Source organism: Mastomys coucha, unplaced genomic scaffold (genome assembly GCF_008632895.1).
Source record: "Mastomys coucha isolate ucsf_1 unplaced genomic scaffold, UCSF_Mcou_1 pScaffold18, whole genome shotgun sequence".
In the NCBI taxonomy this organism is placed as follows: Eukaryota; Metazoa; Chordata; class Mammalia; order Rodentia; family Muridae; genus Mastomys; species Mastomys coucha.
In genome coordinates this window covers 64,390,358-64,414,751 of record NW_022196900.1, presented here as the reverse complement: position 1 = coordinate 64,414,751, position 24,394 = coordinate 64,390,358, and the positions used below count along the sequence as shown (strand labels likewise).

The 24,394-nt window shown below is 44.4% G+C and overlaps 1 protein-coding gene and 1 long non-coding RNA gene across 2 annotated transcripts in view; one reads left to right on the top strand and one right to left on the bottom strand.

Annotated features, from left to right (window-relative positions):
• Window positions 1-16,674, bottom strand: part of Plpp3 (phospholipid phosphatase 3) — a 79,068-nt gene extending 62,394 nt beyond the window's left edge. Inside the window, exon 1 of the mRNA XM_031378037.1 lies at window positions 16,027-16,674. Coding sequence (XP_031233897.1) covers window positions 16,027-16,165 — 139 coding nt within the window. The 5' untranslated portion in view covers window positions 16,166-16,674. The remainder of the gene's footprint in view (window positions 1-16,026) is intronic.
• Window positions 15,473-20,890, top strand: LOC116096332. The gene is made up of 3 exons (XR_004120956.1): window positions 15,473-15,652; window positions 19,352-19,630; window positions 20,156-20,890. It is a non-coding gene; the product is annotated as an uncharacterized LOC116096332 (long non-coding RNA).
• Window positions 20,891-24,394: the final 3,504 nt, after the last annotated feature.

The window sequence follows — 24,394 nt, the reverse complement described above, 5'->3', positions numbered from 1 at the left end:
GACAGCCTGCGAAGAAGAAATTACTGTCCCACTTCACAGATGGAAATAATAGTTTGCAGAGGTCATTTATAAGCTAGTAATCAACAGGCCCAAGGTTTGAACTCGGAACAGGCTGACTGATGTATCTTTCTATTGTGACATATAGCCTCTTAAGGTTTAGAACTTCCTGACTAGGGGAACTATGGTAGAAAACTGTATCACCTGTCCTCTTCGGTGACCATATCTAGAGATTCAACCATCTAGACCCCCAGTGAACCAACCGTGTCTTGGGGGTACAAGCCTTTTTGTCCCCGAGGGCTTCTATATATATATATATTACAGACTACAACACAAGGAAACGTAAACATGATGGTGAATGATTTGTTTAAGGTCATTAACTAGCACCAGGGCTGGTATGGCTTCAAGTCATGGTGCTTAAGTGTCCAAGTTGAATGGTGATGGCATAGGGTGTGGGTAAAAAACCAGCTTTCAGAATGGGTTCTCTGCCAGGCGGTGGTGGTACACGCCTTTAATCCAAGCACTTGGGAGGCAGAGGCAGGCGAATTTCTGAGTTCGAGGCCAGCCTGGTCTACAGAGTGAGTTCTAAGACAGCCAGAGCTACACAGAGAAACCCTGTCTCAAAAAAACCAAAAAAACAAAAAACAACAACAACAAAGAATGGGTTTTCCTTCTATAGCTGATGAGAAGAAAAAAACATTGGAACAAAGGTCAGATGCAGAGAGCTGCATGTTGTTTCTTTAATAGAAGTAAGATCAACACATGAAGATAGACCTCAACTAGAACAACTGTGTAAGTCAAAACAAGGCCGACAACAGCCCAGACTCTTGGGGGCTGGGTGTGTTGGAGAAGCAGAATGTGAAGAGATGGTGAACTGGGGACATTCCTCTTTGAAAATAATTTTATTTGGGGGATTTCTGTAACAGTATTACTGTGCAGGGAATGAACCCAGGGCCTCACAATTGATGGGCAACCCCTCTACCCTTGAGTTACATCACTGGTTGTAAAAAACAGTAGAGAAATGATACCCAAGCTGGAAGACAAACAGTTATCTCATTTACGTCCTGACTGTGGCTAACTTACTGGGCCACTATGGCCAAGTCACTTTCCCTTGCTCTTTAACCTATGAAGTAGGTTAAACTTTTTTTTTTTTCTAAAAAAAGAAGCCACCATGGTTAGCACAAATTCATTTTTGTTGACCAAGTTTACAACATCATAAGATAATATAAAAGCTAAGTTTAGAAGCCTAAGTTGTCTTAAGTTAGGTAATACTCCCACTCTCAGATTCCTTAGACTATTATGGGTTGTTACCGACTCTAGTTTTTTTTTTTTTTTCATTTCATCACAATGACTTATAGGAAGCAGGTTTTAAGCAGTACTTAGCTTTATAATTACACTTAATAATGCATCTATTTATAGAAAGAAAGATACCCTGAGACTGTGGAATTATATGACACAAAGCTTTCATTATCCTCTTTGGCTTTATGTCCTTACTGTCGAGAATATCTTTTTTACTTATATATTTTTCAATAAAATTGGTAAGCTGTATTATAAAAGACTCCAAATTTAATAAGATAATACAATGGTACAAGGTGAACCCATTTTTTTTAAAAAAAATATTTTATCTTTTATCATTGGAAACATTTACCCAAAGCAGCATGGGGTGGACTCTGCCCAGCGAAAAATGAAGGAATGCCTGAGATCTTGCCTACCAAGGATGGGGTGGCACATTCCTAACTAGGAAGAAGAGTAACAAGGTTTGGGGAAGGCTGGAAATGCCATCAGATGTATGCATCTGAGGCCCAAGTGTGCAACAAAGGCGGGCAGAGCTGGGAAAGAGGGACCAGAGGAGGAAGAGAAGGCAAAGACCACGGTAGAACCAAATTCTGAAGGGTCTCCAGCATGCGAGAGCTGTACTCTACAGACACCAGAACCAGCAGTCGAGAGCTGTACTCTACAGACACCAGAACCAGCATGCCGGGAGCTGTACTCTACAGACACCAGAACCAGCAGTCGAGAGCTGTACTCTACAGACACTGGAACCAGCATGCCGGGAGCTGTACTCTACAGACACCAGAACCAGCATGCCGGGAGCTGTACTCTACAGACACCAGAACCAGCATGCCGGGAGCTGTACTCTACAGACACTGGAACGCTGTTTTGAGGAAAAGGGCTTGGGTTCAGAACTGTCACTCAGAAGAACAACTCTTGAGTACATACTGCCGGAGGACTCTTACAGATTGCCACCTGGAGCTACACTCTGCAGGGACATTTTCCCTTATCTGGTAATAGCATGTACTCAATTCGAAGCCTTAGAAATGGGATGAGTAGAGAGAAAAGAGCACATTTCAGACAAAACTGCATTCACATCACAAGTATTAATTAAAAGTTTCAAAGTATTTCCTGCTCACATGGCACACCATCTGTCGCAAGAATTCATCCTCATCTTATCCATTCACCAAATGACAGTAATTTGTCCAAGGCTCTCCTACAAATACCACAAGTGTGGAGCCCAGACAGCAAGAAGCTGCCTCTCAGACCTTTATTCTTATTGTTTCATTAAAGTATCACACCAAAACACCTGGCTGTACTTCTCCACCGACTGCTGTGTGTCTGTCTTCTTACTTGCTCTCTCAAGGCAGGCTCTGCCCCCTCAGTATGTTTCCCTGGATCTTCCACCACACACTGTCTTTATCTCAATGAACAAAGGGAAAAGAGAAGATAGCAGGCTGGCCAAACTCAGGAACGTTCTCTGTGGTAGCTTTTGCACCATGGAGAATGGTGGATGAGCCAGGGATTCCCTTTCCCAGTTGCCTTGTGGGTATTTCCTGCTCGCCCCTTTAGTGGTGCAGGAAGAACCCTGCTATGATTCCTAAGGAGCCCATTGCCAGCGATGTTGCTCTGCATTTTAAGTGTGAAGGATGTGTGCAAATGGGATCGCTCCCAGCCCTATTTAACTTTACCATGGGTCTGTGTTTGTCAAAGCTCTATGCCAACCCCCTCCGAAAGAAATGCCACAAAACTTCTTTTAGGGAGGGTAAAAAGACCTACTTTATACACTTGGTCTCATGCTAATCAGGGCACCATTGAAATCCCAGCTGAATAGGAGCCCTACAATAGCCTGGGAAACTCGAGGTGGTCTTTCCAAAGCTGCTTCAGTCAAAGCATTTCACTCCCTGGCTTTTTAACTCCTTTGGAAAAGATGGATAAGGAGGGGAATTAACACTGGGATCAGAAACTGCTATTCCCGTGCAGAAAAGTCACTGCACTTCTGCTTGACACTTGTCGGCTTCTCTGGCCATTTTTTCTAAGGCATCTGAAGCTGCTGCTCTCTTCGGTATACGTGTCATGGAAGTGGACATAGGGTCCAGTGGCCAGCTAAAGGGCGATTCTAAAACAGCACTTTCCTGGGAATCTTAGTAAATGATTTCTGTTAGAGATTAACTGGTTGAATTATTAATGCAGCATTTTCACCAGCCTCTAATAAGAATTGAGCAGGCCCCTGCTTTCTGGAAGAAAGAAGAAAAAACAAAAACCAAAAACCACTGAAATGAGCCCCAGCCTCCTCCTTCACAGGGTTGTTGTTAAATTCAAGTCAGTTAATAATGCATGAAGTGCCTTAGCACACAGCTTGCCACATAATGAGAATTCAGTCAAGTCTATGCCCTTCCAGCCTGGAGTTCATGAGTCTCACCTCTATTCTCTTAGGAATTTACACAGGAACAGGAAATACTGACATGGGTAGAAGATTTTAAACCCCAAATCAAATTTAAATACTTTATAGGGCCTGATAATTTTAAGACATTCTGACTGGTTCGTTTTACTCATATGCTTGTTAGTGAAAATCTAAACGCCAGTCTTTACTCTTGGAGGAAAAAAAGGTAGGCGGTTGGCTGGCTCATGGCTGAGAGTACCACCATCCTCTATCCCAAGGCCTGCCACTCAATCTCTCGGAACAACAGCTGCCTCACTCGTACATAGCATCAATTAGAGGACTGTGGCTCCTTCGGGGCTGTTAGATCTGATGGGATTGCTGATGTGGCTGACCACAGGGTAAGTATTCAAAAACATCTGCTGTCCTAGCCTCTTCCAGGTGACAGAGGACACGGCTACTCCAGGTGTCATGGTTGGATTTTGTTGTTTGCCTGGGAGGTGGGGCAGAGCTCTACACTGAGAAAAACTGACGGAATATCTAAATACAGACTCTCGGACGTACATGTTGTCATCTGGAAGACTCCGCCAGTGAGAGTTTGCTAATTGATAATAAATCCTTAATTTCACAGTTGGGTCAGGCACAACTGCAAACGATCAGTTTTAAGGCAAACTCATTATAGAGTTTCTTAGCTCCTTCAACGGACTTGGGAAAACTGATTTCTAAAATTCATGACAGCTTATTTCCCACAGGGATGGAAAGGCCTGCTCTTTGAATGTTTTTGACCCAAGATGTATATTTTATCTTCCCAGCCAGTCCCCAGGAGCTCTGCTCTCCTACAATGCCTCAAGTTCAGGCCTTTCAAAGGAGTCCTTCACAAAGGTGCTAGGAGCCCATCAGCCCCCCTGCCACGATGCTGGAATTGCTCTCTAAATAGATTTCAATGAGAAGCCCCTGAACAAAAGACTCTCTAGTAAGTTGGTAACACCTTTGGAAATATTTTTAAAGTCTAAGCTTCCTAGAAGCTCCTCCTCCTGAGCGCAGTGTGTGCAGTTGGTGCTGAACAAAGCGCCACGCATTTAATCAAAACAGCCGCTAAGGGCAAGATGTCAGCAAATGCAAAGATGAGAAATGATGTGTTATGCTGTTCCTCACTAGAAGCCTACAGAGGCCAAATTGACCAAAACAGCCCCTTTGGGCAAGTGTCTAATGAAATGGGCTGTGCGGCTGAGAAACATTTCTGCCACTTCCTGTCGGTGGTTGCTAACTCTGTAACAATGTGGGTCATTTGTGGGGAAGAGGCCAAGCGGAGAAGTTCTATTTACTATGTTTAATGAACGAGCTGCATCCGCAGACACTAACCAGAGAAGCTCAGAATTTACCACTACAGCATATTGAACCCAGGCACAAAAAGGGTCACTAACAGAGTGGCCATTATTTCTGCCTGGTGGGAGCTACACAGGGGCTCTAGTTCAAGGCCCTCCCACCCCTTACTGAGCCTCCCCCTTAGGACTGTCTAAGATCCAGTATGCTCCCCTCTTCAGAACCAGGCTTTTGCACCCCTTCAAGGTATGAGTATTGCCAGCAGATCCCTGGATGCTTCTTCTTTACCCTCTCCCCCATTACTTCTAGAAATATTTTCAAACCATCCTCTACGTTTCTTAGGCTAAGCATGGAGAGTACCAATTGCATCTCCTATTAGAGAAAATTAAGGAGCAAGCCCATAGGGAACTGACAGTTGTCACTCAAATCGTGAATTCCGAATGCCAATGCACGGGCTAGTCTAGGCAGATGTTGAGGTTTAAAAACAAACCAATTTAAAGTATTTTTATGTTTATGTATGCTTTGTCTGCATGTATGTCTGTGTACAATGTGTTTTCAATGCTCACAGAGGCCAGAAGAGGGCTTTGGACCCCCCTCCTCCCCGCACCCCCTCCTCTGAGGACTGGAGTCACAGACAGTGAGCCACTATGTTGGTGCTAGGAACTGAAACAGGAGCCAGTGCTCTTAACCAATGAACTATCTCTTTAGCCCTGGATGCTGAAGTGTCAAGTTAGTCTTTGTGTGTCTGTTGTTAGTGAAAGTATAGTATACATTAGATAGTTTTGAGGTATCCAAACAACCCTAGGACATACCATGGTTGCCTTTACTGACCTTAATGGTTCAGGGTGAGAATCACAAATCTAACGCGATTTGGACAACTTGGTCTCCCCAGTCTGCTTCCTGATAGAAGAGCAGGATTGGGGTAGGAGAGAGACGACAGGGCTTCAGCAACACATAAGCAGGAGAAGAGAGCAGACAGGACCAGCCTCACCAGTCAGACTGTCACTCCAGTTCAGGGACACTCTTCCTATGCCATCTGAACTTCAGCTCTATAAAGCAGAGGTAAAAGTGATTGGAACTTTACAGGCCCCTTGGAGAACCTATCAGAAGGCATGTACAGCATTTGACATGGTGAGAAGCCGACCCACAGCTAATGCCCAATGCATGTAAGCGACTGTCATCACTTCGTCAGGCTCCAGTCCAAGTCCCCATAAGTGCTGGCTGAGTGAGCTGTGCATCCACTCACCTTCTCTGAGCGAGGACCACCCTGTGATCAGCATTTGCTTTATTATGGACACATGGAGGCACCATGGAAAGCTTCTAATAGCAGTGAAGAATCCCTCCCCTTGGCCCTTGTAAAACATCTGTACGTTCACGTCCTACACACTGGCCACTTGATGCTGCGTGCATTTTAGCATGAGGTGCCATTTAATTTATAAAGCCTTGAGATTATCTTACCCTTTTTAATCTTAACATTCTGCTGATGTCCAGCCGGACAGTCTAAGAGATAGGAAATCATTTAAATTCTGAGATGGTGATTTAAACTTACCAGGAACTAAACACATTAATATGATGTGGCCTTAAAATTGTATTGACTAAGTTCCAGGAACATGAAGGTCTTAATATTTGTACTTCTAAACAGTTTTTAAGATACTCTGAAGTGGTTTTTTGTTTGTTTGTTTCTACTTAGAAAGTCCACAGTCTGTAAACTCCACCTGGCTCTATGGGTGTTACTCAGCACTTGGATCTAACTGACCACCCAGCCTCTACTTCTCAGTCAGAATACTGCTCTCTGCTCACTCACCTTAAACCTATGACACCACTTAAAAGAGCAAAAAAAAAAATTTTTTTTTTTTGTGGAAAATGTCCTTAAGAACAAAATAATCCTGCAGTGAATTCATGAATATCCTAATTCCTAAGACATTGTATTTTTTTCTTATATGTTTTAATTAATGTGGCACAGGCATGATGGAAATAATTTGGCAGTTCCTCAAGAAGAAAACATCTGATATATGATCAAGCAATTTCACTCTTAAATACAGAGATATAAGAGAACTGAAAACACACGGGCTGCCTTCCTATTTACAGTAGTTCAAAATGGGAACAACACAGCGAGCCATTAAATAATTAAGTGTATAAATGAAATGTGGTATATCCATACAGTGGGAGATTATCTGGCAACAAAACTAAATGAAGTACTTCTGATATGTGCTACAATATGGATGGGACTTTAAAACTTAAGAAGACAGAGGAGGAGGAGGAGGAGGAGGAGGAGGAGGAGGAGGAAGAGGAGGAGAAGGAGGAACTGGAGGAGGAGGAAGAGAAGGAGGAGGAGGAGGAGGAGGAGGAGGAGGAGGAAAAGAAGATGACAATGACACAGCTACAAATGGCCATATGGCATACTGGTGATTTATGTAACATGGCCAGATTCTCTATGGGAGAAAAAAGTGAATAGTGGTCATTAAGACCCAGGATGGGGAATACATAAAGATCGATTTCCATTCTATGACTACAATAAAGCCCAGTGAATTGGGTGCCTTAAATAGCTACCCACATGCTATTGTAAATTTTAATCTCAACAAGGTTGTTTCTAAAATGTCTTTATAACACAAGGAATACCTGTACACAAAACCAAGACGATTTTCAGTAAATTCCCTTTAAGTGGCTTTTGAGGACATTCTAAGTCCTAGGTGGGACAAGCAGATGACTTACCGCCTCAGTTTAACTGTGGATGATATGTCTGAAGAAGCACCTACTATGGATGATACGTCTGAAGAAGCGCCTACTAGCCATACCACGAGGCTTTCTTCTATAGGTGATGCATGGAGGAGGCTGACCTCACCACAGTTCCTAGGCTCCTGATCAGAAGGCCAAGAGATACCTGTGCTAGCTTCGCCATGTCCTTCTTTCTTGTGTCCCCAAGGGCCCAAGGTTAGAGCACCCACTTGCCTCAGTTCCCCTAACCCTCCAAGCCAGAGACCTTTATCCCAAGCCTGAATTAGATTATTGATTATAATTAATTAATGATAGCTTAATTTATTTTAGCTATAAATTTAATATAGACTATAAAGTTAAAATTTATACAACTTTTAAAGCCCTCTGTAGAATTCTTCTAACTTTTCCTTCCACCCTAAAGGGACCTTATATTTGTCAAACAATGTAGCCACCACAAAACAAAGTAGAAATTCTTCTCCCAAATTTGCAGTTACTCTAGAACCTAACAGTTCCTCAAGAAGACAGTTGTTAGCTATATGGAAATTTCTGTAATAAAGGGAAAGCAAAACCCCAAAAGATAAAACTCCCTTGGTTCTATTGGTCCTCTATAATAATGTCCAAGGTCTCCAGCTGTCTGCCATTTTCAGCTCCTTTTCTCAATCTGGTATTAACCCTGTTTTCCAGCCTTCTTCTCTCCCTGGCCCTCACAACATAAACAGACCACATTACACCCAGCTTCTGCCAAAGGCCTTCCCAAACACATTTCTATTCCCCTGACCTAGTATCTGTGCTTCCTCCCCCTCTACAACCCCTTGTCCCCTTTTTGGCTTCTGGGCTATTATTTCTCCCCTGGGACCCAGCTTCATACCTTTCCCTCCATCCCGCCCCACTGCGTTTACATTAGCCCTCCTCTGAAGGTCCCATGTCATCATTAACCAAAGGCTGTTCTCCCTTCACCAACCAGGGAATTCCTTTTGGGGAAACCTAGTGCACTTTGCCCATAGTAGTTGCTGCAGGAACATCTGTAGAAGAGAAGATTTGAAAGGCAGGTGCAAACACAGACTTGATCAAATCCCCTCTCTAGAAATTACACAGCTTTACTCTGCAAACTAATTGGGGTGGGTGTGGGGCAGCTGTAAAGGCATCATAGGTGAGAATGGCTTCCTTCGTGCTGTGTAATTGCATATTCTGCACTTTAGGGGCACATACATAGGAACCAACACATACTGCCTGTTATGACAAAGCACTTAGGCTGATTTGCATTTCTCTGCAAAACTCGCCAGGCATATAATTTTGTTAATTTGTGACAAACCTCAAAAACACACCATCAATACCCCGATTACAGTATGTACTTTGAAAGCACACAAAACTCAACTGTATCTTTCAAAGGCCTGCCCATGGGCACTGCCCTTGCCCACATTGCTTGCTGTGTTTTACTTTTGGGGATATCAAAGCAGATCATAACTTACGGAATTCACATGGACCTAAGTGAAGAATAGCACCAAGAGGACATTCAAAGATACAGCCTCCCTTGATTTTCAGTGTGAGCACTTCCAGTCAGCGTATGATCTTCAAAAAATTATTTAGTCCCAGGCTCCGTTTCAAACATCAGCTGTGGAGAATAACTTCTACCTGGAGAACTATTTAGAGGCATCTTGAAAAGCTCAAGCTTTGAAGACGTGAGCTCCTTCTCTGTTCTCCCGGGATACCGTATAAAAGATGATGTCAGTTCAAGCTCGAATCCCTCAGCAGTGAACTGAGGTAAGGGCCGCACCTTCTAGACCTAGTACCAGTCTTAAGGAAGGGACCAGATCAAAAACTGCTTAGCCCTCCAAATGCACACCAGGAGTCCCTGGCCTCACAGTGATTTGGACTAAAAGTGAAACCTGTTTGTCTTGTTCCTCTTTTGACTGACATACTCGAGGGAAATAATAGAAGACTCTCAGAGTAGTGCCGCACAAAAACGGTTTCGAACACCAACATCAGAAAGGCAAGACCTTGTTTCTCCTCCTGCTCTTTCACAACCCCTTGGCAATTACTAGCCGGTCCAGGCCTCTGGTGGCCATGGGTGAGCAGGACACTGGGCTCCTATGCCCACACTATCCCAGTTTTTATGGATGAGAAAAGAGGCCTCAATGGGGTTAGATCTCATAGTGTGATGGAGCTCTCATCACGGAGGGGGGGGGGATGGCACATCTCAGCCTCTCACTGGAAAGCTTGGGTTTTTCTTTCAGGCTCTCCACTATTTGCTTACTCCTTCAGAAAGCAAGAAAGCTGTTTTTCCTGATGGAGACTAAATATACAATAACGTTGGTACTGCTCATAACAAAATCTAATGATTCCATGAATCTAGCTGACTAATGAAGAACTGCTTTATTAACCATCCATAGAGAGGCTGAGCCCACCTTACACCGATACACGCAGTTCAGGTTCAGTTCATTCAACCTGCCTACTCCACTGTCAAGTGTGGTCTTTAAGGCTCCTGTGCTTCAAAGGAATCCTGTAGAACAAATCACACGTATTCAGACTTTAATAGAATTGATGCAAATGAGATGGAACCAGAGAGTGCATCTTCCCTGGGCCGCGCACTGAAGAGTGGGCAGTGAGGGAGGATGAACAGCCCCAGAACAGTGCGCTGAGCAACAGGAACTGCTCTGGGCTACAGCCTCCCCAGCTTAGCACCATTGTCTAACCCACAAGATCGGCCTGGATAAACAGCACAGGACACCCTTCCTTAACAAGCAAAGAGCAGCCAGGAAACAAGCATTTCACTTATTTCCAAGGACTGGTACTCTTTCCTGTCAGGCTTCCCCTGCACTGCCCCAGGACAAAAAGAAGTATAAGATCTAAAAACGGGTCATTTGTCCAAATCCTCCCCACCCTTCCTAGGAGAGTTACGTGGGGGATGGGGTGGGGGGTTGTTGTTTGTTTGTTTGTTTGTTTGTTATCTTTCCCCTCTGATGACAGGGACCATATCTTTTCCAAAGGAAGAGAACATCAGCCACCAAAGGTGACCAAGGCGCCCGCCCTCTGCCCTCCCCAGACAGGTCAGAAACCTGTCCCTCTTTCTTCAGCTAATGGAAACCATTCCTGTCCACTCTGCAAGCTTTTCTTTCTCAAACATTTTCCCTTTAATAAGAAAGAAAGAACAAAAGAAAGAAAGAAGGAAAGAAAGGAGGAGGGAGGAAAGAAGGAAGGAAGGAAAGAAGGAAGGAAGAAAAGGAGGGAGGGAAGGAGTGAGGGAGGGAGGGAGGGAAGAAGGAAGGAAAGAGAAAAAAGAAGGCCTTTGTCACAGAACCCTGGAGGATAAGGAAAGAGGAGGAGCTGAGGATGCTAACATCACTAATAAAGACAGTGGCAACTGGCCCCTGACAGCAAGGACACACTTGTGAACTTTGCACATTTAATCTCTCACCTCAGCTGCAGGCCAGAGGCCACACCGCCTGTTACTCCTTCCCAGATTTTACAAATGAGGAAGCTGAAGCTTGGTGAGGTCAAACGCCATTTGTCCAAATCACACCTATGGGTGTTAGCTTTATGTTCCTTGCAGTCCCAAAGGGAGAGACGCCACAACCTGTATCATTTTTCCCAAGACTTTGTCTCATTAACTTTGATCTGCTCAACCCCCCACTTAGCAATCCAGAGTATTCCTGTCTCACTTCTCACTCACACAAGCTCCACCTCTCAGAAGAGACAGAGATGCGAGGCCAACAACAAGCCACAAACACCTACAGCCTAACTGTACAGACAAGTGCTGGAACATTCAGTGCAGGGACAAAGAGCCCACTACATAATTCAATTGCCCTGAAGACATCAAGGGCTACACAATATAGTGATTCTAAAACAGGCCTGATAAAAATCAGCCAAAGGTTTTTATGAAAATTCAGAGCGCCAGGTTCGGCCCCGAAGTTCCTGGGGCAAACTTAGAATCTGTATTTCGCACCAGATGGTTGTCTCATCAGGTGAATTCATTAAACGTGGACATGAGAGGCACTCTCTACACTAAAGGTTATTTACTCCACAAATACTGCGTAGAATTAAAATGGCACAGGAGGTGGGGTTTCTCCAAAAATATTACTGCCCACACCAGGAAGAAGCCCTTGACTACGGTTTCATCAGCACCATGCTGTGACCAGCTGGGCTTCGCCAGCCCAGACAACTGCACAGGAAGGGGTAAAGAGTCTCAAACTGACAGGCATGCCAAAGGATAAAAACGGAAGGGCCACCAAATTCTGGTTTTAGTATTCTCCCACCCAGGCAGCTTACCTTACAAGATATCTTTTAGGATTTTAAGGAAAAAGAAAAAAAAAATGGATGAGTGGGACAGTAATTCTGGACAGTAAGGAAACAGAGTTTGTCACCATGCCAGAAAAAAGTCTACTAAGTGCAGGCCACCTTCATGTTCGTTACAATGCATGCAGGAGAGGTAGCCAGGTGGTTCAACAGTGGATTCATGAAAAGCTGTTCCTATATTGTGTAGCTCAACACAGTACATTAAGTTATCAAAATCATCACTGCTTCACTGAGTTACTTAAAACACTTGGTAAATGCAATAACCAGGCAACAGGAACATGGGAGGCACCTGCAGTGCTTGGATGGTTGCTTGTGTTTGATTGCTATAAATTTCAGAGACAAAGTCAAAGGAAACATTGAGCTGAGGGGTGGGCAGCTGGCCAGTTACCACTAACTTAGGCTAGTCTTTGGTCAAAGCTGAGTGTCTACAGCACATCTGCCAGCACATTCGCAAAACTGTGAAGAGCTGGGAGTGCAAGATGATCTGGTCTCTCTCGTCTGCTGCCATAGTAAGAAATCTAAGTCCAGAAAGTAAACTCGCCCAAATCACACAGCAAGCTGTGAGTACAAGATCAGAACTCACACCTCTGGGCTCATTTTTGCTGTACTTCCTAGAGAAAAAAAAAATACAGAAATGTTTTCTTCCTCTCTATGAGATCTGAGTCCCAGTGTATTGGACAGTGGCCTGGGATTTTAGACATAATCTCACTCAATAAGCTATTTGGCAGTGGAATGAAATTAAAGCCCATAGAGAAATCAATGTGTACACAAACATGTAAGTGTTGGAGTTAGCTAGGCACCATCTAAGGAACCTTATTTTCCATGTGTAAGGGTTCCATTCCGTTCTCTCAATCCCACTGCCCCTCCCATCATCAAATAGCAATGAAGAATAATGCACCAATAATGACAATGACCCTTCCTGTACCATGTATAGAACCAGTGGTAAGGTTGTCACCACGGCTATTTAACAGTAAATAAAAGCTGTCAATGTTTTAGAACAACCAGACTGAATGCTGTGGATGTTAACCACCTACATTGTGTATTGCTGATAAGAAGAATTAGAACTTGTGTATCCTCCTGCTTTGGTCCAATGGATGCCTGGGGAAAGTGAAGACGGAGGCAGCTCTGTGGCTGAGCTAGAGGACTTGTCATGAGGCCTGAGCTTCAGGAGTCTTGAAATGGGATAAAGGTCTCCACGAATGCTGAGAATCAGGGAAGAACCGAAGCCGACCATACTTCCTTCCCTGAGAGAGGAGCCTTTTCTATGGCTTTATAAGTGGTTCAGTTGAACATAACGTTAATTGATTTATATTTTTAAAAGAAGCTAATAGAGCTTAAGACAACTGGAAATCTCTGTGGTTCTCATGGCACTCCACAGCCCAGAACTAATGTGAGAAGGGGTACCCACACTGAAAGAAGGGCACAAAGGGTTTCAGAAAATCTACCAGGCAAAGACTTGGCAATTGTATTTAAAAGCAATCAGTGGAGAAAGGTAACTGTGGATGGCCGGTAAGCTCCCAACAGAGTTCTCTCATACCGGATTCTCTTGGCCTTCAAAAAAGAGTGTACTTTTTGTCTTTCACCCAGAATTTAACATTCTGAAAAGGTATGTGAAGCAAGTTACACCACTTGCATATTTCCACTTACATAACAGGCACATCGCAACATCCATCAGCTTTTAGTTTTTCCAGATACTAGGAGATGAAGCTTGGTCTGTATTCCTATGGGAGAATAAACAGAAAACTGTCTCTCTTCCTAATATATTAGTATCCTGTAATGCGGACCATATGATCAATAAACTGTAGAAAAATTAAATCATACTGACAGTCTTAGGCAAAAACTGAACCAAGTAGAAACATTTTTTTTAGGACGGCAGTGTGTAGAATATTAAAATCACATGTTGCATTATTAAATCTTCTTCTGGAAGCCAAACAGAGCTATGTTGCATAACTACCTCAAGATACACGCTAATCTTACAGATAGCTTTTCCAATTAAAGGCATTAGGAGGCATTTAATCAGTAATACTGTCCTATAGCCTGTGCTTAGGCCGAAGTTTGACAACTGGTTTAGAACTCTCACTCTGGAGAGAGGCACTTGCTGCAAAAGAAGAGTTGGAGTGCATGCACACACACCACGCCCCTACATTCCACACAGAAAAACATCTTGGGGTGTCCTTGTCCCTGCTTACACTATAGTTAGAGGTATTCCTCTCCGCATGTTGCTTAACACCGCTTTCTTCTAAATAGAATGCAATGTTTCTGAGTGCACCCCCACCCACCCCCATCAGAAGAATGTCTAGAAGGGAGAAAAAACAATGAGTGCGAGGGTTGTCGGAAATCCAGCTCCGCTTTCCTAATGATAAAGCAGGAGGCAGGGGGGCTTGCCAGCACAGGCATCAGAGAAAGTGCCGATCCCACCCACCGAGGAGATACTCAAACCTTGGGAGGCCTCAGGCAAGGTAGCTGCACACAGCTTCTACTTATTTAGTGGTCTTCCTCATCCTCCCCCTCACCCCAGGACCGGGAAGGATCTTTTAAAAATTCAACAACTTGATTATAAGACCAGAAGTTCTCTTCTGGTTCACTATGCATGATAATAAGCGTGCTGCCACCAGGAAGGCAGGCCCCCCAGTGACAATTCCTCTGAATAGCATCCTAAAGTTGAACCGCTGTGATCTGAGCAGAGAAAGAAATCTACATAAACTCCCCTGCCTTTCACAGACCCTTTCCCTCCAAGGGTCTCTATCACAAGAGGGCCATTCTTACTTTTAAATTCTAAGAAACGCACAGGGCTCACAAAATTCTAAGAGGCAAGAACAAGAGGCCACTGCTTAAGAGTCCTCAATAAGGGAAGCTAAGCCAGGTTGCCACAGTCTGCCCCAACTAACCCCTTCCAAAGGGATGAAGCCTCCGTGCAGGAGTTCTATTTTGGGGGAACTGAACTGGGAACACAGATGTTTCTTCCGTTAGCTGTGCTGGCAGAACAGCTCCTGGACGGCATCCGAGTTCTTAATGCAGGAAGGGGCCTCACAGACCATCTACTTGAATCCACTCATTCAACTGAGGAGGAAACTGAGGCCGAGGGGGTAGTTAGGTGGCACACCCAGCTGGTGGCAGAGGGGCAATGCTCTGGTGACAAGTTTTACACACTTTTACATCAAAAGTCGCTTTAAAGGAAAAAGTCCTATTTTCAACCCTGGAACTATGGTGGATGTACGTCAATTGCTTCTCTCTTTCCCCTTAGCCTGGTTCAATAAGTCCTCCCTCTCTCCCACTCCAATTCCTGCGCCTCTCACCGCCCTTTCATCTGTTCTGACAAACAGACGTGCGCTAGCACCTCAACTTTGAGGGAGTGTAGCTCAACTGTGGCCCCCAAGCAAGACTGTAGCTGCCTTTCTTGCAGTGGCCTCCCGGCACGAGTCAGGGGAGTGAGCTAGTTTTTAAACAGATGCCCGCGAAGCGGCCTATCATCTGGCACACAGTAGGCGCTCCACAAGTGATGTGCTCCTCGCTGCCCAGCACCTGGCCGGGTAGAGCCCGCGTTCCACCCTCTGGGGCTTTCAGCCAAGCGAGTTGCGAGTGACAAGGCCAGCGAGCGCGACTGGCCCTGCAAGGCAGCGCGACGGAAGGGGTGGATGTTTACATGCAGCCAGGACGAGCAGCGCCACTCCGGTAGGAGCCTGCCTTGCTAGGAGACCCAGATGGGTCTCACTCGCATCTGACTCGGAGACCGAGCTTGAGAGCTACAGGTTTCCCCCCACATCTTGGAGCTCGAGCTCACACCTTCCGAGGTGCTGTGCCGGACTCCCAGCTGGAGGTCACCCCTAAGGAGGTGGTTCCAGCTACCGCGAAAGAAAAGTACAAGCACGCCCCAACTTGAATTCGCAGGCCGGGGATTGGGGGTCCGGGAGGGCGGGGAGCTCGCGGCCAGCACGGCGCCCGGGGGTGGGGGAGATGGCTGCCGGACCCTGGGGGCTGACAGCGCAGCGGGGCCCGGGATCAGGGGCCCGGAGGGGGTTGGGTGGGACCCGTGGGACTGTGCTCACCCATGAAGAGGCAGAAGAGATCGAGGCAGATGAGCAGCACCCGCTTGCTGCCGCTCTTCCTCGGGTTGTTGTTGAGCGCCGGGCTGCCGCCGTTCTTACTCTCAGGGACGATCGCCTTGTCGTACTTGTAGCTTTGCATGGTGCTGGCTGCCGGGAGCCTCCCGGGGCGATCCGGGCCGCCGCTGCTCAGGAGCGGGTCTGCGGGCTCGGGACGCGGCGGCGACTGTGCAGCCCAGCCGAGTAGTTCCAACTGCAGACGCGGGTAGGTTTCCCCTCTGGGCGCCTCTGCTTTCCTCTCAGCCCCAAACTGTTCGCTAGTCCAAGGGGAAGAGAGCCAAATCCCGAGCAGGAACTTTTGCAGAACTGTACTGCCCCGGACGCGCCCGGCTGGCGTGCGTCTGCGTGCTGGAGTTTGCGAGTGGGCAGCGTCGGCGTCCCGCCACGATCCTCCGAGGCTACTTAATGAATGGAGCAGCTCGGAGCTCCTGCAACTCCGCAGCGTCCTGCAGCTAGCTCTCCTCAGCGTCTGCCCAACTCCAACTCTGCCTCCTCCTCCTGCTCCTCCTCCTCCTCTCCTCCTCCTGCTGCTGCTGCCGCCTGGGCTGCCGCTGTGATCTCTCGGTTTGTTTTCTGAGCTTATATTTCACGAGCGCCTTTAAAAAGCGAGGGGGGAGGAGAAGGACCTCCTTACTTGGCTCCAACAAGATTCTGAAAGCACAGCCCCTTCCTTAAGCTGCCTAAAACGTAGGATAATTAAGGCCACATTTCCCCCACCCCCTTTCCAAAAAAAAAATCCTAAAAGAAAAAGTTGCTCTCAAACCAGAGAATCAGGGAGCCCCTAGCGTTCAGAAACTCCAAAGCATCACAAACGAGAAAAAAAATATAAATAAATTAAAAAAACAAAAACAAAAACATTTTCTTGCTGGTCTTTGATTAGAGGTGGGGGGAGGGTCGGTGGGAGGTCTATAATACTAGAATGCTTTATTTATTTATTTATTTATTTACAAATTTCAGCCTTGAATTGGATTATCCTAAAAATACAATTTTCAAGGAAAGCTGGGCTGGTTGTTGTTTTGGATTTACTGCTCAGCACCGGATGGGGTAGCTGTGCTAGAGTCAGAAGATCCTATGGTGTGAAAGACTCCGGAGCCAGAGCCCCTGCTCTAGAATTCTGACTACGTCTCTGTGCCTTAATTTCCCCACAAGTGAACTGCAGACACCAAAGTATTTCTCCCTGGGCAGTCATGGTGGAGATATAATTGATTATTTCATGGGAGTTTCTCTAATAGAGCTTGTCCAGCAGAAGGGCCAATACTTGTAGTTCTGAATGTGGGAAGTCAAAGCCAAGTCTGCCCACCCCTTTGCTAGTCCAGCTGGCCTCCAGCATACTCGAGCGTTACTGGCCTTGACTTTCAAGGAATCTGATGTTTCCCTTGAGTGCTCTCTCTCATAATGTTGATTACTTTTATATGAGTTGATTTTTTTTCCCCCTTCAAGAAAGAGAATCAACACATGAAGGGCCAGGACCCTCACTTACATCTTCCATAGTGTCAACCATGGAACACAGTGTATACATGCACATTCCTGCCCAGGATCTTTATAATGCAGAGATGGAAATGGTTCGATGGTTCTAGCATTTGTTGTTGTTGTTTGTTTGTTTGTTTGAGACAGGGTCTCTCTATATCTCTATATAGCCCTGGCTGGCTTAGAACTCACTATGTAGACTAGGCTGGCCTCAAACTCATAGAGATCTGCCTGCCTGTCTTTTGAGAGCTGGAATTAAAGGCACCTGGTTCTAGTTTTTTTTTTTTTAAAGATTATTCTATATATTATTCTATAACAGTCTGTACAGATTAGTATGTTGCCTGCATGTATGTCTGTGCACTATGTGCCTAAAGTGCCCACAAAGGCCTTAAGGGCTGTCAGATCCCTAGAACTGGACTTACAGATGATTGGGAGCCACCATGTGGGGTATGGGAACCTCCAATCTGGGTCCTCTGCCAGAACACTAGTAGCTCTTAATCACTGAGCCATCTCCCCAGCTCCAAGTTCTAGTTTTTGGATACACAGTATAAATCATATCTGACTGCCCTAGTAGACCATTCCATAACCCTGATCCCACCATCAGCCCTATTGAATATCCCTTTCACTGCACACTGCTGCGGTCCCACCCCTCTGCCTACATCATAAACCTTCCTCCCCACAACTAGCAAACTGTTTCTCCTCCAGTGCGCCCCGATCTTTCACCCCCTCCTTCTTGCCCTGCTTGACTCCCGCGCAGAATTAATTTTACCTTCAATATTTGTCTAGGCCACTCTTGTAACACTCAGTCTAACTTGGTGTCAGTTAACAGAAACTAGTCATCTGTATAAATGGCCTTTGATTAGGGGCCATTGGTTATCCTCAATGAGACTCTGTAGTGCTCAGGGTTTGAGGTATGCTGAATTAAGCTCACACTGGAACTAATTAACAATGAGACTGGCAAGGAAAGGCAAAGTCCTGCCTTCTGAAAGCAAGATGCACCAAGGAAGCTTTGGTGTGGACCTGTCAGCTGCCAATCAGAGGCCTCATTCCCATGAAAGGAAAGCAGGTGAGTCCCCTTGGCATCTAAGAGAAGTTCCTGTAAATCCCCTACAGGAGAGGCAGCCCAGCCTCACCTGTTAAGACAGCAGCAATCATGCGAAGCTAATGTAATAATTAACAGCCCTCTAAAAGGAATCCTGGGTACCAGAGGCTTTTCCATGCTCACAGTCCTCTCCACAAGCATAAACCTCCTGGAAATTCAAAGTTGCCAAATCTTCAGAGTGTCAATCTGAAAAGAAAGGCAGCTCCTGTCGTCTTCTCTAAGCTGTCCCCCACCTTGGGTCCTCAAGCATCTGGGCTTCCACTCACACTCCAGCTTCTTTCCCTTTCACAGGCGGCCATAACTCGCTTCTCCGAGGCCTGAACCCTTGAAGCCTGTCTTGACGATCTGAAGGAGCAGTAGTGAAAACCACTGCCCAAGAAATAACTGAGTGAAGCTCAGATAGTCTGTCCTACCTGCTCCTCTTCATCTGGAAGATGACTTACATTAGCAATACATGCACTTTTAAAAGCCCAACTTCTCTCGCTATCCAACAGTAGCTGAGCCACCGTTGCCGTTTTTACAAATTACTGAGATTGCTAACTTTAGCCCACCCTAGCTTCGGTTCAAGGAACCTATTTTATGTTAAGGGTCTCTGGCTTAACCTCAATCATTTATTAAGAAAGATAAAAATATTATTCCCAAAAGCAGATTAAAAAATAAATGAATATTTAAATAAAAGCTTTCTATTTCTACTTACAGGGGTTTCCTGACTAAAGGATCGGATTGTGGTGTTGAGTGACAGGCACAGCTCTCTGCAAACAAGACTGTATTTGGATAACGTTCAAGGGAACAGAATATTTGAAATTTTCATTAAAACTGATTTGAACAAGTCATAAAATACAGTGTTAACCTAATTCCTTAGGTGATCAGACACAAAGCAGCACAAACTCTGAGTGGAACTGGCTAACCATGAGACTGGCAAGGAGCGGACCTGTCAGCTGCCAATCAGAGGCCTCATCCCCATTCAAAGGGAAGCAGGTAAGGCCCCCCCGCCCCCACACCTGAAGACCTTTTGACTTGACTCTTTTTCCTCATTCTAGCGTGTCCTGCCTCTCCTTGGCATTACACCTGACACTGAGCCATTTTACTGGCAAATAAACCTCAGTGAAGCCAGTCTGATGATATTTTACAATGGTGTTATTTCAAAGCCATTAAGTAATTAAAATTCCTGGTAAACACAGCTTACCAAAATGCACAGATTAAAATGACAGCCAGTTTCACTAACATGGCTGTGTAAAAACTATCACATCAGCAGGAATAAACGCCCTTTAAAGAGTAACTTACTATGTGTGGCAAGAACATGTCATTCTCAAATAACCAATCCCTCCCAAGAGGTTTAATAGCCTTCATTTCTAGGATCTCTCGGTTACCTCATAACTTTCTCTCTCTCCCTCTTTCTCTCTCTCTTCTTCTCTTCCTCTCTCTCTCTCTTCCTCTCTCTCCCCTAATATCTGCTTAATCATTTTAATCTCTGATATCTAATTAATCATTTTTATTTTTTAGGAAAACAGATATGGATTGGCTCTGGAACTGTTTGAGGGAAGAGAGTGGCAGTCACGCTACAGAGTTGTACTCAAAAAGTCAGAGCCCCTGAATTTTAAGTTGTGAAAATTACGAAGAAATCAGTTTGGCTAGAAAGTGTCCATTTATCCAGGTTCTTCAAAGCTAATCCACTCCACCTCCGGTACTAATCAGAGCTGGCTGGCTTGCTACTGTGAACACTGAATTTGATATCTTGAGTAACTCCATACTTACCCTCCTTAGCCAAAGCAGGAAGGAGCAGGGATGTGGGTCAGAATATCTGATCTCTGCTGATGCAAAAAGAGGAACCAGCCTAATCTTTACTTTCCTCAAAACTTTTCAAGGAGGTTGGCATTTCTTTTTCTTTTGTGGAAGACTCCAAGAAGTTTTAAAAATGAAAGAATTCACCTGCAGTCACGTGGCTCACAATTAACAAGTGAATGCTTGGAAGCCTTCAGTTGGTCCCAGCACTACAAACATAATAAACATGAATATTCATGAAATGAATACTATTTCTACAACCCAGGCGACTTCAGTACTCATTAGTTCTATTTTATTGACGAGAAAATCTAGGCAAGCCTATTCAACTGGATGGAACCAGTTTTCTTACAGATAAAGTGAAAGCAATTCTCACATTAGCTCATGCAGTGCAAAGTTGGTCATGCTGTACAATCTACAGAAAAATCTCTCCTTTCCCCAGAACGCAAGAGTGTTGTGCTTGCTTCTGAAAAAGCAGAAACCGAATCCTGGAAGGATGAGAGCTTGCCTTAGCTTGGAGGTGAGGAGATTCCTGAAGTCCTGCTTGAAGCCAGATTTGTTCATTTCTAAGTCAAGATTGCCTTCATCCCACCAGGCCTCGTTCCTGAAGATGCTCAGAGGCTTCCACTTCCGCCCAGTTGTTCCCCCAGAAGGCCTTGCGAGCAAGCTCCCTTGCAGAACTGGCCTTCCTTTGTTTTTGTTAGGAAACGTAGCTTTAATTGGTTTGTTGTTTCTTGCAGGATGGTAAGATCACAATGTCGTTTGACATCATGTCTCGGAGACAAGAGATCTGTGTTCATCATTTGTCAAGCAGGTTGTTGTTACAGGAAGAGAGCTTTAGGAATGTCAATCCAGGTTGCTGTGGGGCAACTTTGGAATCACATTAGCATTCTTACCTCTCTACAAACAGTACTCTTTAGCTCAAAGTTAGAGCTGTGAAGAGGAAAACGTTACAGTACATCATGCAGTTAGTACTGACAAAAACAAAAGCCAGGGAGGGGTGCAGGCCTACTTGAGAAACTAGCAAATGAAGACAAGCTTGTTCTTCTAGTCAGGGTAAAAAGCAGCCCTCCGCTTGCTCAAAAGGAGACTCATGCTGCCACCTTGTGACGCTACAGAAAAATGCTCATACTATAAGGCGGAGTGGCGGGGGTTGGGGGGGGTGGGATTGCAATTGGAGGCTGAGAAATGGCTGGAATTATTCTGTGATATATGAACAATAGGCAAGAGCGAGAATAGATTGATTTTGAAGATTGGGATACTGGTCATTTATTCGGTAAATATCTAATGGATGTCTGCTATGTATGCTCCTAACACTTCTAGGAACTAGGATTGTTGTGGTAAGTCAAACAGACTAAACAAGCAAACAAACATGTTAATTCCTACCTTCAAGGAGCCTTTAAGCAGCTGGCTATTATGCCCATTAACTCATCTTAAATTCTAAATAGCCACATGAGCAAATCTTTGCCATGTTAAAGATGAGATTGCTAAGCACAAAGAGGTGAAGAAACCTGCTGAAGGCTGCCAAGGGCTGAGTCCCAGACTTGAACCCAGGAAGAGAGGAGACATCAAGATTTTAATCATTAATCAACACTGAATAACCTTTGCCTTCTGACAAACTTATAAGGAGAAAGATTAGTTTTCCTGAAGTCGCTGCTTATTTGTGTTTGTCTGAGAGGAAGTGGTGGATGATTGTGTGCACATGTGTGTCCATATGACCAATGAATTCACAAATAGACATACTGCATTTCTGTGTGCATAATTACTCATTGTATACATACATGTATTTATTCACTGTTTAACTACCAACCATGTTTTTCTAAACACCCATGCTGCGTTAGGAATCCCCATAGGAGTGGGGGATAATCGTATTAGGGCTTGAGGTTGTATCCTTCACAGGTATTACTTGTTTTCTTTGAAAAGACGATAATCTCAGACACGAATCAAAGTATGTGTTTCACAGGTAATATGACAAGGTTTCAAGAAGCAGTCATGAAGAGAAGAGAGTCATGATTCATCACAGAGGCCCAAGAGAAAGGCCCACAGTGCATACAAGCCGTGATTGTACAGCACAGCTGGAAAGGTGCGTGACAACTTAAGTGCACAGAGACAGGCACACCAAATTTCTACCTCACATACATCCCAGTTCATCTTTTCACACTTTTAAGTCTTTGGTTATAGAAAATGCACCTGTACTATGCTGTGTGAGTAATTAGTTGTGAGTCTTTAAGTTCATTTGTTAATCTTACACTATTAACTTTTATATAAATATGTATCTGGCCACCAACTACATTCAAACCAAACACCTCAATGGCTTCTCTAGCCACTTTCCAATTAACTATCCTTCACCAATGTTGGCCAAAGTTGAATTGTTCATTGTGGAACCTCTTATAACCAGTATTCAATATGCATGAGGATAATGTGCCTACATTACCTTATTTAATGTGATGTCTGAAAGGACCATCCAAATTCTTTTGTGAAGCTATACATCATTCTTTTTCACTTACTGTATGTTGTCTTACTTCCTGATAGGTCATAACTTAATTGTGCTAAATTGGGTTATTTCTATTTGTGATCTGTCATGGATTAAGTGGCTAATAAGCCTCCCCTTGCACACGTCTCCCAGGGGGATATTCTTCTTTGGTTAGGCAACCCTCACAGGATGGTCATGTTTCCATGTAGTAAATACTATTCCAGAGTGTTTCAGAATAGCTACACCAATTCATACTCTACCTGGCTGTGTCTTTAGCACGCGATATTGTCAGGCCTTTGAGGTTTAGCCATTCTAGTGGGTATACATGGGTATCTCACTGTGGTTTTAATAGGCATTTCTCTAATGAGCACTGAATTAGGTGCTCAATAGACATTTGCTGTATTTGTGAGTAAGGTACATATTCAAGGTGTCTGTCCCTCCCTTAAATGTTTTCTTAGGGATTGATTATATGTCTTGTCTATGGAGAATATATTTCCCCTATCTGTAACTTACCCTTGTACTTTCTTGATTCTACATTTTAGAAGTCAGCAGAATTTTTCTAAACAGTGCCAAATAGTAGCTATTTTAGGCTTTGCAGGGTGTGTGATCTCCATGGCAACTAGCCAACTTTCCCACGGTCTTACTACAGCAGTTAGAGAGCCTATCATTGAGGAAGCTTGATGAGTGAGTTGGGCTGTTTCAATCCAATTTATTTATGGATACTAAAATGGAATTTCATGCACGTCTCACATATTACGAACTACCATCTTCCAATTTCTTCACCTATATAAAAATAGAAAAACTATTCTTACTTCACAAGCTGCTCGATGGGACGTGGCAGGCTTGATTTAGCTGCTGGTCTATAACTTGTCAAGCTCCAGTGTATTTTATAAACCTAGATTCTTCATTCTAATGAATACCAGTTTATCCATCTCTTTATCATTAACACTTTGTACCTATGTAAGAAATCTCTGCCTAAGGCAGTGTTCTGACTATATCCTCTTCATTTTACTCTGCTAGTTGTATTTTATCCATCTTGTGCTGTCTATAATCCCTCTGGTATTGAGTTTTGAGTGGGATGTGGGTCAGAGGTCAGTACTTTCGTTTCTGGGTATCAAGCGATCACACACCTTGTACAACTATGACATGTGTGTGCTCCAGCCATTTTCTTTATGCTCCTGTGTTGAATCAAATCTCTTCTAGTGACTGACTCAACAGCTACTCACTAAGCCTTATTGTGCAATGGCTATATGTGCTATGTATGGGGAAAGGTGGTAAAAATGCCCAAGTTTTCCAGAGTGTTAGCATTGATTACATTACCAATTTGATGTATGGTCAACAGAAAATAATTATTCTAGAAAATTAACCTAGTTTGTCATCATAAGTCCACAGTAAAAGTCCAACTAGCCATGGCCTCAGATCACATTAATAATTGTTATGATCATATGAACATCTCTACCTTAGGTCACTCATTTGCTTCATTTAGTTCT